This window comes from Atractosteus spatula, chromosome 23 (genome assembly GCF_055471065.1).
Source record: "Atractosteus spatula isolate fAtrSpa1 chromosome 23, fAtrSpa1.hap1, whole genome shotgun sequence".
In the NCBI taxonomy this organism is placed as follows: Eukaryota; Metazoa; Chordata; class Actinopteri; order Semionotiformes; family Lepisosteidae; genus Atractosteus; species Atractosteus spatula.
The window spans coordinates 15,728,646-15,743,280 of NC_142728.1; the positions used below are offsets into that span (position 1 = coordinate 15,728,646).

Sequence of the window (14,635 nt, forward strand, 5' to 3'; positions counted from 1 at the left end):
ACAAACGAGAGCTAGTCTTCTCTCAGTAGGCAGGGCGCTGAGATCTGCATGGCTGTCCCCTGCCAGGACAGACCAGACAGCACGCGGGGTTGTCCTGTACTGGACCGAGTGTGTTAACAGTGAAAAATCATTCCACATTTACGGTCGTCTCTCTCTCTTGGTTCTGTTCCTTCAAGTGAATCTTTTCCATGTTTTGTTTGCCATTCCTGTGTTCTTTCTTTCTACACATTTCCTGGTTTGCTTATTTTTTAAGTTCTTTTTACTTGTTTGTCTGAACAACCCCGGGCACTGCACTATGCCGGCACTGGTGGCTTGTAATCATTTAAAAAAACAAAACTGGGACTGAGGGATGTTGACTGAAGGTTGATCTGGTGACACAAGTCTTCCTGCGTGGTCCACCTTGGAGAAGAGGTCGTCCATCTTGGCCTCCAGGCTTTTGGCTCTAGGTTAAATCCGCACAGAGACAAGGGCACTAGTAGAAAGAATATTAAGAGCATACAGTCGCAATGAGTTGTGGGTATGAATGTTAATTAGCTCCTGCCCAATCACAGTGAGACAAGAGACGAGGGCAGCTGGACTGAGCAAAAAGTGGAGAACAAAAAAATAGCCTGGAAAGGTATCCTGTAAGTGCCACGTATTCTGCTACGGCGCTCGCAGTGTTGAGACCCTGACCGGGACCCAGCGTCCTTGCAGAGCGCAATGCAGGGTCAGCCTGTGGCCCTGCGAGCGGGTGTCTGAGCGTGGCGGATGTCCACGCGGCCCACTCCGGCTGCCCTTGCCGGCGGCCCGCACCCAGGGGAGAGCAGCTGGGTTGCGGCGAAGGGTGCCGAGAGCTGCGATAACGGGGCGAGGGCGTGAGGGCAGCGGGCGGAGATCGTGGCCGTGCGGCGGGCGCTCTGACCGGCCTGTCTCTGTCTCTCTCAGGACGAGGTGCGGTCCGTCACCGACTCCCCCCCGTCCTTCAAGCCGCCCCCTCCCCCTGCCCCCGCCCCCGCCCCCGCCCCTGCCCCGCCCCGGCGCCCCAGCCGGCGGGAGCCGCCCCGCCGCTCGCCGTCCGAATCCTCGCAGTCGGGGCTGTTCTTCACCGCCCCGGCGCGCGACTCCCCCGCCGACAGCGAGACCGCCTCCCTGGCCTCCAGCGGCGCGGACTCGCAGGCTCACGCCCCGGGGAAGAAGGAGGTGGCACCCCAGCTCTCCCTGGTCCCCCAGCACCCCATCGGGCCCTTCCCCCGGGTGCAGTCCCCCACATCCGCTGCGGCCAAACCCCTGTCCCCCAGCCCCTCCCCCCCTCCTCCCCCCCAAGCCACCACGCCCCCCCTGCCACACCCCTCCCAGCCTGCCCCCTCTAGCCCCGACAAGCCCCTCCCCTCTTCCCCGGCGTCCAATCAGCATTTCGTGATGGTGGAGGTGCACCGCCCCAACGCAGAGCCGGACGTGAACGAGGTTCGGCCACTGCCCCAGGCCCGAGGTAGGGGATACAGGGGCACAAGCCTACGACAGGCACTGCATTAACTTCCTGTGGAGGGACTTTAATAGGACCATTTCCCCCCATCAAATCAATTATTTTCAAACAGCTCTAATTACTGTCTAATTCGTCATGCATGTCTCTTTACCTCCAGCCTGCACAGGAATGTTAAGGAACAAACATGCCCCTGTGCCTTTTTTAACTGTTCAACTTGGAGCTGAAATGTACTGTATGTGAGTGTGTGTCTTGCTGTTGCATCATTGTGAGTCTGTTGGTGCTCTCAGTGTGTATGTGCTGGTGTGTGTGTGTCTCTGTGCTCTCAGTGTGTAAGTACACATGCGTGTGTGTCTCTGTGCTCTTAGCGTGTATGTATGTGCTCTCAGTATGTATGTGCCATGGATGTGTGTCTCTGTGCTCTCAGTGTGTATGTGCACATGCTTGTCTTTGTGCTCTGTGTGTATGTGCATGAGTGTGTGTCTGTGCTCTGTGTGTATGTGCATGAGTATGTGTCTGTGCTCTCAGTGTGTATGTGCACATGCGTGTCTTTGTGCTCTGTGTGTATGTGCATGAGTGTAATTCTGTGCTCTGTGTGTATGTGCATGAGTGTGTGTCTGTGCTCTGTGTGTATGTGCATGAGTATGTGTCTGTGCTCTCAGTGTCTATGTGCACATGCGTGTCTTTGTGCTCTGTGTGTATGTGCATGAGTATGTGTCTGTGCTCTCAGTGTGTATGTGCACATGCGTGTCTTTGTGCTCTGTGTGTATGTGCATGAGTGTGTGTCTGTGCTCTGTGTGTATGTGCAGGAGTGTGTGTCTGTGCTCTCAGTGGGTATGTCTGATGCTGACTGTCTGCGTGGTGAGAGCTGACCCTTCCTCCACCCCCAGCAGCAGGAGCGACGCTCTCCCTCTCGGACAGCGGGCAGACGCTGAGCGAGGACAGCGGCGTGGACATTGCAGACACGGGCGGGCACAGCAAGGACAACAGCCCTCGCCCAGCCAAGACGCGCAGCCCCCGGGAGGGGCCGGGGGCAGACGGCGCCGGGGAGGGAGCTGTTGGCAAACCGGTGAGAGAGGGCGAGAGGGGAGGAGCGGTACATCAGCACAGCGGATGGCAAGGGGAGACGGACAGAGGGGTGGAGGCGGGGGGTGTGAGTGATGAGCTCGGGAAGGAGAGCAGGAGGGGCTCGGGGCGCTACGCTGCGGTCCAGCTGTCTCGGGGAGTAAAGACCCGCGTGCCGAGCGATCTGAAAGGACCGTGCGCCAAAGTGCCCTTTCAAAGAGGAGCCTTTGGACTCTTAATGCACGGAGGGGGGGTATTTTTTCTTGATTCGTCTAAACTTGTTTTTCTCCTTCTGTTCGTTTGCTCATGTTCTGTTTGCATTCACCTGTCACTGCCTCACCCTTCACTGCAGCCTGGGCCTGCACAGCGAGGTCAGCGACCTCACACCCCGCCTGCAGGAGCCTGAAGCCGGTTCATTCTGAAAGCACATGGTTGGGTGTGCAAAGCTTTGTGCCTGTTTAACCCGAGGTCCTTATCAGCGAACAAAACTCGGGGGCTTTCAGAAGCTCTGTTTGTTTCATCTTGAAGTTGAGTCTCAGAGCCCATTATCTCAGCTGTGAATGAAAGTCAGTGTGTGAATTGGGGGGGGGTTCTCTAGCACCAGCACACCTGTATTGCTGAGTGTGACCCCCTGACCCATGACCTTTGACCTCTGGCCTCTTGACCTCCCATCCTCCCCTGTGACAGTGAAGTAAAAGCAGGTACAGGTACACCGTCTGCATGTGTTTTAAACATGGTGTAGCCATGCTGAAGAGCCGACAAATTACTGGGCCATCGTACTGTGGAAATCTGTCACAAGAGCTACGGTTTCTTGGAGAGAGTGTTTTGTTTTTCTGGATTTGAAGAAATATTTGAGAATCTCCCCCGCTGAGGGTTAAATGGAGCAGGCAGACAGCGTAGGTGTGTGTGTGAAATGCAACCCGGTGTTAATTTGTTTTCATGTAAACAAATTGAGATCTCTGGCAGATTTGGTTGGTGTGAATCCCTCGACGGGGCGTCTGTCGTGGTGAGAAGGAGGCCGTGTGAGACCCAGCCGGCGCGTCGGTGTGTGTGCAGGGGGGCTGGCTGGAAGGGAGCCATCCTAATCCAGATTCGTTATCTCGTTAGGGACAGCAAATGAGGCGTGTGCGATTCAACAATTGCTCTGCTCCAACAGGCGTGTGTTTGCATGCTGTTTCCTGCTCCCATCCTCCTCAGGCCCTGTGCCTCTGTCACGGCTTCTGATAGCCCCCTCTGCTGCTGCTCACAGTAATGAGGGATTTCTTCATTCAGCTGATCACTACGTCAGCCAATAAATCAATCAAGCGTACATTTATGTAGTGCCTTTCAGTTGTGATCTTTCACAATTGACTGTACTTTAAAGTCAATGAAACAGCAATAGGAAATACAGAATTTTCACAGTCTTGTACTGAGATACGTTTGATTGTGTCTCAGTTGAAGCTGAATCGGCTTCTTTTTCAACAGCCTGAGTTTAAATCCCCAAAAGCCCACCTTTCAGGTTGATGACATGGATTCAGACAAGCAGTTATCTGTGGACAGGCCGGGCCTCCACTGTGGATGTCAGGGTACCTGCTGGAAACAAATAGGATGTCAGAGGTTTTGTGTGATGTTCTGTTGTAAGGTAACAATAAATTGCTGCTCTGGAATGAGTCCAGAGGAGAGCGACTAGTGCAGGAGGACACTGATCTCTGACTTTTCTGTGCCCTGTGTGTCTGTGTGTCTGTGTGTGCGCGCAGCCTGGACTCCTGGAGCCCACCTCCACCCTGGTGAGGGTCCGGAAGAGCGCCAGCACGCTGGGCATCGCCATTGAGGGGGGTGCCAACACTCGCCAGCCCCTGCCACGCATCGTCACCATACAGGTGAGGGGGGGCAGCCGGGCAGGTGCACTAGCGTGAGGAGAGGTAAGAGAGCAGGCAGAGAGGCACTCATAACACCAGGCATCTCCTAAATGCCCTCTAACAGGGCTCAAGCAGTCAGGGGACATAAAACCCTTGCTGTCAAGCACTAGAAAACTTCCTTCACGAGGAATAACAGCCACTCAGGAATCAAGGGTACTGGAAGAATTCTGGAGTGTCCAGTTGAAATGTGGCCGAACCCGCCTGGCAGAGGGGCTGGCCTCCTGGCCAGAGGACGATCGGGCTGGGACCCCCCTGCAGAGAGAGGGGTGATCCAGGGGCAGCTGCGGAGGGGGAGATGGGGTGGGGGGTGGGATGCATGGAGACGTATACGAGGGAGAGAAGGGGATCACGTCCAGTATTTACAGTGTTTCGGGAGAGGAGGTGGAGCCAGGAGTGATTGCTCATGACTGACCGTCCGAGTCGGATTGAACTTGGCTGCTGTCGCCCCTCCCGAACTTTCTTCATAAGCTCCATAAGATGCCGAGCTCGGCGCACTCGTTGAGCAGAGAGGAATTCATGTCGTACAGTTCTGCCGGCTCTTCTCTCAATTGTACTGAAGCAGTATATAGTACAGTAATGTGTATGATACGGTATTCGCGGACTGGCTCAAAATATGATAAAAAGAATGCAGTCCTTATTTACAGGTTTATGCATGTTGGCTTATATACGAGTGCGTAGCACCGCAGTCTGGAGTGGATCCAATTGCTCTTCAATGGGAATCTGATATCTGTCCCTGGCAAATGTCTCTTTTCAATCCATCAATCAAGGTTTATTTATCAATGCACCACAACACCGCATACAGCTGTGGTTGTCGGCGATGAAATGCTTTCATCCCTGTTTCCCTCTTAAGCCCGGTGTTCCTGGCTGCAGGCGCGAGCTGTCAGTCCAGTGTCGCCATGAATTCGTGCTCATTCATCGTTTTCCGTGCGTTAACGTGTTACTGCGCGTCGGGGCAGACTGGAAGGCCTGAGCCCTTAGGGGTGTAAAGGCATTGATGTGGTGTAGGAGCCCGGAGCAGGGCCCAGGGGGGGGGGCTGTGGATTGGTGTCTCCTGCTTGCTGTTGTTTTTTTTATTTTGCTTCGGTTTGACTTTCAATTTAATAAAACTCAGAGATCAATTCCCTTTGGCTGGGCGCGGATAGCGACACCGCTCGGGGCAGGGTAACCTTCCTGCTACAGCCGATCAGCAGATGAAAAAGTAGCGAGTAGCCAGGACAGATGTCCTTACACACACATACGGTGTGCTGTACGTATTTTTATGCAGCTAAGACAAATATTCTGCACAGATTTTTCTTTACTTTAACATATACTGTATGGTTATATAGGCTTCTTAAATCAATTTAACTCATTATGGTACTGTTATGGTCATTATTGTTGGGACCAGGAGGTCCATCTCTTCTTACAGTATACTGATGATGGGAAATAAGGAATAAACAGAAAACATACACACAGGCACCCAGGAGTGTTAACGGTTTCTGATCACTGAGAGCACATGATCACACTCTGGACTGGACAACTGCCCAACAGGGAAGGCCACTGGGGAAGGGTCAGTTCAAACCTGGCCTGCATGTGTTTGGGATGTGGGAGGAAACTGGAGCATCTGGAAAAAGTTCGCTTGGTATCAGGAAGAACATGCAAACGCCACACGGAAGGTGCCCCAGCCTGGAATTGAACCCAGGATCCAACAGCCAAGATGCAACAGCAGCAGGATCAGGACTGAGTATAGTTCTGCTAAAGCTCAGGGGTGGAGAGCCAGAATCCTGCAGGTCATCCTAGAAAAATATGTTTGGAACAGTTGAGAGGTTAAATCAGTTAAATCAATTAATTTTATAACAGGATTCTAGTCGCCAATCTAAATCTGGAGAGAATCCCTGGGATGAAATGAAGGTCCACTAAACTGACTGGCAGCAGGAACCTGAATCTCTTCAGTGCTGATATTCCAGATCCTGAAAGACGTTGACAGAGTCTGCCCACTGGACGTCCTTCTAGACTGACAGGCTGACTGGCCTCTTCCCGTATTCTTGGGGAATGTTCCCAGGAGAAGGGACGAGATGGTGGTGAAAGGGAAGGAGGTGAAAAACAACAGAAAGGAAGGAAGTATCAGATTCGGATGAGAGCTGTGGAGAGAGCGCCCCCCACTGGCAGAGCCGAGATCACGCGCAGACCTGGCGTGAGCCGAGCCCAGCTGGGCAGCGGTGTTAGCCCAGCACGAGCGGCCCGCGGCCAGCCCGCCCTGCTGTCTGCGCGGCTGCTGGTTTTATTTAGTGAGCACTGCAACGGCCCTGCATTTCAATGGAGTGCTATCAATACAGCAGGGATTAACATGTCAGCGTCCTGTCAGCCAGATCACTATCTCCCAATGAATCACAGAGCAGCAGACTCTTAATTGAATGTGGCTCTGTTTCGAATTTTATTACAGTTCTCTCTTATTGGACATATTCCATAATAATAATCATAATGACAGTGGGTAAAAGGGCTGTCATCATCTGAATATTAAATGTACTTCTTCTTGACTCTTATTTCCAACCCTGAGACCCGGGAACACGCTGTCTTCTGATTGCAGTGGGAGCTGTGCTGTGTGTGACTTAATTGATTGTTGAACTAGAACTTTTAATTTGCTCATTAGGCTGCTTTAATTGTTTTCTGCTCTGAAGCCAGCAGTTGATCCATTAAAGTCGTTTGTGAGGAAGCCATAACTTGAAATCCGCAAGTAATTGTAGAGCGTGTTTTTTTTAAAGTTTGAGTTAAACACAGGCTGCTTCAGTTCGGACATGAATGAAGTAATTCAGTGCCGTTAGGGTGGGGGAAAATTGCGTTCTGAAGGGATGAGAGAGACGTTGCCAGCAGCCATATCACCCTGCAACTCACACCTCCCAGCTGGCAGCCCCACTGGAGCTCAGCAGGCGTGAGCCTGGCCAGTACCTGGGTGGGAGACTCCTGGGAAAAACTCAGGTTGCTGCTGGAAGAGGTGTTAGTGGGGCCAGTAGGGGGCGCTCAACCTGCGGTCTGTGTGGGTCCTAATGCCCCAGTATAGCGACGGGGACACTGTACTGTAAAAAGGCGCCATCCTTTGGATGAGACATAAAACCGAGGTCCTGACTCTCTGTGGCCATTAAAAATCCCAGGGCGTTTCTCGAAAAGAGTAGGGGTGTAACCCCAGTATCCTGGCCAAATTTCCCCCTGGCCTTTACCAATCATGGCCTCCTAATACTCCCCATCTCTGAACTGGCTTCATCACTCTGCTCTCCTCCCCACTGAGAGCTGGTGTGTGGGGAGCGGACTGGTGCATCACCCAGGTAGGGCTGCACGCTGGTGGCGGTGAAGGGGATCCCCATGACCTGTAAAGCGCTTTGAGTGGAGTGTCCAGAAAAGCGCGATAGGAGTGTAAGCAATTATTATTATTATTGTTTCCACTTACATGGAGTCACGTCCTGCTGTCGCTGTCCATGACACAGGCCCCTCTCCCCCTCTCTCTCCACAGAGGGGCGGCTCAGCCCACAACTGCGGCAAGCTGAAAGTGGGCCATGTGATCCTGGAGGTCAACGGGGTGTCCCTGAGGGGCCGGGAGCACAGGGAGGCGGCGCGCATGATCGCCGAGGCCTTCAAGACCAGAGAGAGGGACTACATCGACTTCCTGGTCACAGAGTTCAACGTCGCGCTGTAGGGGGCGCCGCCGAGCTCGTCTCGACCGGGCGCTCGGACGCTGACCGCGGCGGGGAGGAGGAGGAGGAGGAGGAGGAAGGTGGCTGGCAGCTGGGAGAACAGGGCAACGGCCAGCGCCATACCACGAGGGAGCGATTGGGTGTCTGTGTGTGTGTGCGCGCCCAGACTGCACAGCTCTGCTGATGGGAAGAGGCCAACGGGAACTCCGGCCGCTGTCCTTCCGAATCCGGACCCGAGCTCGGGAACGGGAATCTGCTTGCTCCTGAGCTGCGGGGGTTCAGCCGGGGTCAGGGTTAGTGCTTTGTACCTTTTTCCACAGCCAGCGCACCTTGATCTGCACAGAGACACAGAGTCCTGCCCCCCGGCCAGGCCGAGAGGAGGAGTGTGCGGACCTGACAGCAGACCTAAACATCCGTTGGCGCTGGGAGAGAGAGGTCTGCTGTGGGGGGTTGGGAAGGGCTGGGGTTAATGGAGTCCCTGAGGTTTAAGCATAAGATTTGAGCTGGAGTGAGTTTGGCAGACACCTGGAAGGGGAGCTGTAGGCAAGCATCTCCTACAGCTGCCACTGGCTCCAGGGAGGGACCTGTGTCCGGGCCAGGAAAAGCTCTGTATCTGCCGTGCTTCAGTCAAGTGCGTCTTTTGAATCCTGACTTTCAGCAGATGATCAATATGTCAGGCTGAGCTAGTCGTTTCATCGATTACATGAATTGCTGTAAAATTGCTATGCCAGCTCATGAAACGAAAGGAGCTGGCATATTCACAGAACTGCAAATACCGCTGCAAAGTCGTGGCAGGACATTTGGTCCAAGTGCAAAGGGTCTGCGGGGAGCACTGGCCCAGGGGCACAGACAGTGGACAGCAGGGGGCGCCAGCTTGACTCTGTCTGACCGCCACGTGTTTCCGTGCCTCAGATCTCTGGACAGACATGGTACACAGCAGCATGGAGCTGCACCGTGCTCAGGAAAGCAGTCTGGTGCTGTGTTTCTCTAAGATGTCTTTGGGTGTGGGTCAGATTTCATGGCTCAGTTTCAATCGCACTGCTGTTGGAATAGGCTCTCTAAAGTTTAAAAGCGTCAAGCACATATAAAGAAAAGGAGATAATGTATCCATATATACTTTCTATATATATGTACACAAATTACATGGGTATAGCCTGTGAAATTTCTAATACGATGCCTTAGGCTGCTACAGCAAGGTTTAATTTTCCGAGCGGTAGATGATGGGGGCTGGTTATTTGCCTTGCTTCGTTTGTCAGCTCCTGCGTTTCTGCGCGCACAGTGTTTATCTGGAGAAGCGCGGTCTGCTGCTGCTCAGAATGACCCTGGGTGCTGCTGTGAATACACACCTAGAGCCAGAACAGCAGAGAGCACCGATGCAGGAGCTCGTTCCTCTGCGAGGATCACGCACCGGCGTGTGCGTGCATACGTGAAGTGGGCGTGACTCAGCGGACTCTGGCACTTTATCAAAAACGGGCTCCCCCACATCTCAAGTGACAGGGGGCCGGGCCAGGGGGGGCTGTCGCGGACCACCGGCCGATAGGAACAGGGTGTCCCCTGTTCCCGGTGCTGGACGGGGGTTAGGGAACTGGACTCAGGCTGGGGGGGGGACGTCGCGTGTTTCGTAGCCTTAAGGGAACAGGGGACCCCCCTGTGAGTGTAGGGGTGTGAGCCTCATCCCTGGGCGTTACCCCAGATAATGGACGTTACCGTTTAGTCATGGCAGAGTGACAGTCTGAGTGGGGTTGATGCATAACCTTAAGTTTCAGCTTCTTGACTTTCTTGGGGGTGGGGGGGGGTTAACAATGGTTTGGGAAATCTACAGCTCCCCCCCAACCTAACCCTGAGTCTGAGCCTGAGCCCTCATGTTCGATTCCTTACCCATTCCCAAAAGGGAGAGTATCTGTGGTTCTTCAAATGAATATTGTGATGGAAATGTGCATGCATATATACATTTCAAATACACACAGTTGTACTGTATCTACATATAGCAGTCATCAGCTGTATGTGTTGGCACCCTTTGCTGCATCAAAAGTCATTCACTCATTTGCTGTAATGGACTGTTTGACTCATCTTTGTGAGTGTTCTTGTATATTTGATACCACAGTGTTATTGAATGCATCCTTGCAAGTGGTAATGTTAGATGCAATGATACAGTGAACAATGTCAGGTACGGGGTGCCAGTACATACATCTGCAGCTGTGGCCGACATCTATGTATTTACAGGTGTACAGATTTATAGTGAGGTGAGAGGTGAATGCAGCTGGACACGGGCTCATGATTGCACAGACCCGCTCCTCTGAACTGATCGATCGATTATTGTAGATTCTAGCTGGATTTCTCTCACGCCTGCACTTTGGGGGCTCCCCTCTGTGACCCCAGGCTCCAGGGTGGGGGGGGACCCGGCATCCTCTATGGGGCTTTAAACGAGGAGACGTCGGCGGCGCTGGCTGGGGGGACCGGGGAAGCAGATTCTATTTTGAGTAAGCGATGATGCAGAGAATGAAGCCGAGGACGATGTCTCGCGCGGCCCAGCTGTATTTTTGTAAATCAGGCGGAGGTGATTCTTTAGCGCAGAAGGTTTATTTTTGCAGAAGCACCTACTTCCAGATGAAAAAATAAAGTATGTATTTTAAATATGAATATTTCCCTTATAGAAATAAATGATTTACAGTAATATATCAGATAATATATGAAATAGAAATGTAAATACCAGTAGACTGGGAATGTTTTTCTGAGCTGTTTGGTAGCTTGAGAGCTGAGAGACTTTCCATGTTCCTTCTCCTTCATGTGTCGTGAGCTGTGAATTCCCAGCGACGTCTTCGACGCTGGGGTGGAGAGGGGCTTCATCAGGAGGCTAATTCAGCAGCAGCCAAGACCACGGCTCTGCTCTGCCTTCACCCTGCGGACTTCACAGGCTCTCGGGTGCTCGGGGGTGGGAGCAGATGAGCAAACGGGGAATGGCATCGCTGGCAGTGTTTTCCTTTTGTGTTCTCTGTCCTTTAGTGAGAAACGATGGATGTGCAGATTTGCAGCTTCAGGGAGACCCTTTCTGAAGGTGCAGCTCCCTATCTTGTCTGCAAGCTGCAACATCAGAGTTGACAGCTTTTATTTTCCTCCGTCTGGCAGAATTACACACATGCACAGCTACACAAGCACACAGAATTACACACATGCGCAGCTCCACAAGCACACAGAATTACACACATGCGCAGCTCCACAAGCACACAGAATTACACACTTTCACAGCTTCACAAACACACAGAATGACACACATGCACAGCTTCACAAGCACACAGAATTACACACATGCGCAGCTCCACAAGCACACAGAATGACACACTTTCACAGCTTCACAAACACACAGAATGACACACATGCACAGCTTCACAAGCACACAGAATTACACACATGCGCAGCTCCACAAGCACACAGAATTACACACATGCACAGCTTCACAAGCACACAGAATGACACACATGCACAGCTACACAAGCACACAGGGTTACACACATGCACAGCTACACAAGCACACAGGGTTACACACATGCACAGCATAATTACACACAGTGTTAAAAGACTCCTTCATGAGAACAGATTCCCGAATGTGTCCATTTGAAACGTGTCCGTTTTCAGGTCATATTCAGCACTGAGGTGCGTGCTGCTTTGTCATCAACCAATGTTTTGTTTTTTTACCAGTTTTAATCTTTATTCTGTCTCCGCAGTCCTGGTCTGAACAAACTGCCACTTGGATTCTCTGTCTTCATGTCACATGTACAGTTTCATATGGGGCTCTGTAAATTATTGCGGCCGTCATTGTATTTATACAGAATTAGTGCGTTTAATTTTCCAATAAAGATTAACAGTCATATCTGGTGGGGTGTGCTCATTTTGTGTTTTAGCATTTTTACATACAGACGTTCGGCGAGATATATGTTCCAAGAGGCCCCCAGCCATTTCATTGTTTAATTGCTTGGTAATTAATTGTGTCCTGTTTGAAGGAGCTGGTGTAGCCAAGCCTCTGATTGTAATACATGATAAGGGTGCAGTTCCAGCCCCAGTGTCCACACATCAAGCAAGCCCCAGAGGCACAAGACAAGCAACTGATTTCTCACAGCAAAGCAAGCAGTAGCAGGAAGGCTTCAGTCTCTATCAAGCAGATCAGAAGCATGTGTCACAGCCTCCCCTCTAAGTGCCCCCTGTAATCCAGAGGTCCGGATGCTACGGTTCTAATTCTAATAGCACAGATCGATAAATCTTTTTGTGTCGTACGTTCAGAAAGCGTGATGCTTGAGTAACTGGCTTCCTGAAAGACGACGTTTTTCCTTTCTACCCAGAGCACAGGATGCGATGCCACAACATACACCGTCACAGTCAGAGATGCTTTTTGGCAAGCTTACGGTGCAGAAACATCTCAGCCCAGCAGGGCGTCACAGAAAGGTGTGTGTGTGTGTGCGCTTCCAAGTGCTGTGATCTCCGGTCTGCAGCACAGTTCACACAGCCCAGAGCCGAAATGACATTTACTGTATCTGACACTTCCAGTCGGCTACTGAAATCAATTCAAAGCGCTTTGCAGCGCACAGAAATCATAGCGCGATCGATGGGGAGCAAGTGGATAACTGCGCCATTATCCCGCGAGCTGCGGGATACCCGTTCTGAACCGAGGACTGCCGTTGAAGAGGAGGAAGAGATGCGGAGGTGAACTTTATTTTTGGGAGTGCAGAGAACCCCGGTTTAGAGCAATTCTGATCAGCAGGTTATGGAAAAGATGGGGCTGGTGTGGAAGCAGCCCAGAGCAGAGCGAGCAGGCACATTGTGGACAGTAGAGGAATGTCCTGCACTGGCAGGCTGATGGAACTCAATCTCTTTAGTCTTGAACAGAGACGCCCGTGAGCTGACCTGATTCAAAATCCTCAAAGGCACTGAAGCGTAGGTCCAGTGAAACTGTTCAGAACCGGCAGTGAGACAAGACCCAGAGAGGATTTATTCCCCACAGAGTCTAGTTCTGTCCCAGCCTGGACACATCTCTGGATCAAGTCAGGGAACAGCAGGGTCTTCTCTAGAGAGAGATTTCTAACAAGCTGCAAGACACAACAGCCAAAACTAGCCCTGCTCTTACCTCTCTTCCTCAGCAATTGTATAGACCACTGCAGACTGCTTTAGTCTGTAGTTCAAAGCTAGCAGCACACACTACGGGCTAAGGTTTTTATTCATATTAACTTTCTCCCAGGTTTCTTTTTTCATACAGTGATTCTGGGGGGAAAGGAATTGTGTCACACACGCAGATGTGTTTTAATTGATTTCTTCAAAACTTTTTGAGCATCTGCACTAAGATGCAGTAAAATGATACAATGCTGCCCTCTTGTGTAGACCGAGGGTATTGCAGGTTCTGTGCGAGTCGTAGGTTAGCCAGTGGTCCAAAACCGTGGTCCTGGAGGTACACGGTGTATTCTGGTTTTTGCTCCAGACCTTTCTAAATTTGCTCTCTTTTGAAATGTAAAATGTGATTTTATAATGGGTATCAATCCTGTACTGAGTTTCAGAACGGCTCTTATTCAGGTATGCTGCCTGAAAGAAATGTTGATTATGGACGGTGTGGTACACTGTCACTCCCACTGTGGGCGTGTCTCATACAGCGCCATGACCTGTGTCCGTTCATCACCAGGGGGAATACTTTTAAGAGCAATATGGTCAGGAATACAGACAAGCCAGTACAGTTTGCTCCAGTTGTATAACACCCCACAAATACTCTTAAAGTGGTCATTTAGAGTACCCAATCAGCCCTAGCCTGTGTGTATTTGGGAAATATTAGTAACCATGCAAACTCCCCACAGACAGCCACCTGCTGTGCCCACTGGCCCTATAGTCCACCAAATCCCAGTACTTAGCAGAACTCTTACAGACATGAGGGTCAACTCCTTACAGACTGCTGGGGACCACAGCGTGGATCGTGTGTTCCAGACTCCTGCAGGAGTTCATCTTCCCCTCTCTTTCTCCATGGGATTCCAGAAGGCGTGCTTGAGGACTGTACTTCATGTCGTTACATTCAGGTTTATTTGATTGCGGTAAGTTTATTTATAAAACCGGAGAGATGTGTGCTTTTTTTGCGTTCAATTCAAACGAAAACGACTTCATTTCGAGTAAACTTTTACAGTCATACTGCACGCAACAACCTTCGATTTACTGGGGTGAAAATTACGTCGTTGCCCGTACACCCTGATAACTTGAACTCATTCATAATTAGCCATTTACACTAAACACAGAGTACACATGGTATGCTGAAAAGCGTGCTGTAGACGTTTTTTAAAAAAAGGAACTTCGACTATACGACGCCGTGCGATAACGGCGAAGCCTCCGGATGAAGTTGAAACCGATAGTTTCTTGTCAATTCTTTGTTTGGAGAGAGGAGGGGACTTGGCGGGATTTCACGGCTGTGGGCGTGACTTCCGCCGCGTCCATCAGACGCTCTCCCCGCCCCACCCCCTGCGCCCGTGAGTGGACCAATCACGGCCGCCCCTTGCGCGTTCCCCGCGGAATTGACAGCACGCAGGCCC

The 14,635-nt window shown here is 51.5% G+C and overlaps 1 protein-coding gene across 2 annotated transcripts in view; it reads left to right on the forward strand.

Annotated features, from left to right (window-relative positions):
- Positions 1-11,956, forward strand: part of LOC148816279 (whirlin-like) — a 49,882-nt gene extending 37,926 nt beyond the window's left edge. For both annotated transcript variants that reach the window (XM_088940536.1, XM_088940537.1), the window contains 4 exons: positions 925-1,468; positions 2,356-2,528; positions 4,261-4,383; positions 7,904-11,956. In XM_088940536.1, the coding sequence (XP_088796662.1) occupies positions 925-1,468; positions 2,356-2,528; positions 4,261-4,383; positions 7,904-8,086 (1,023 nt within the window). In that variant the 3' untranslated portion in view covers positions 8,087-11,956. The remainder of the gene's footprint in view (positions 1-924; positions 1,469-2,355; positions 2,529-4,260; positions 4,384-7,903) is intronic.
- Positions 11,957-14,635: the final 2,679 nt, after the last annotated feature.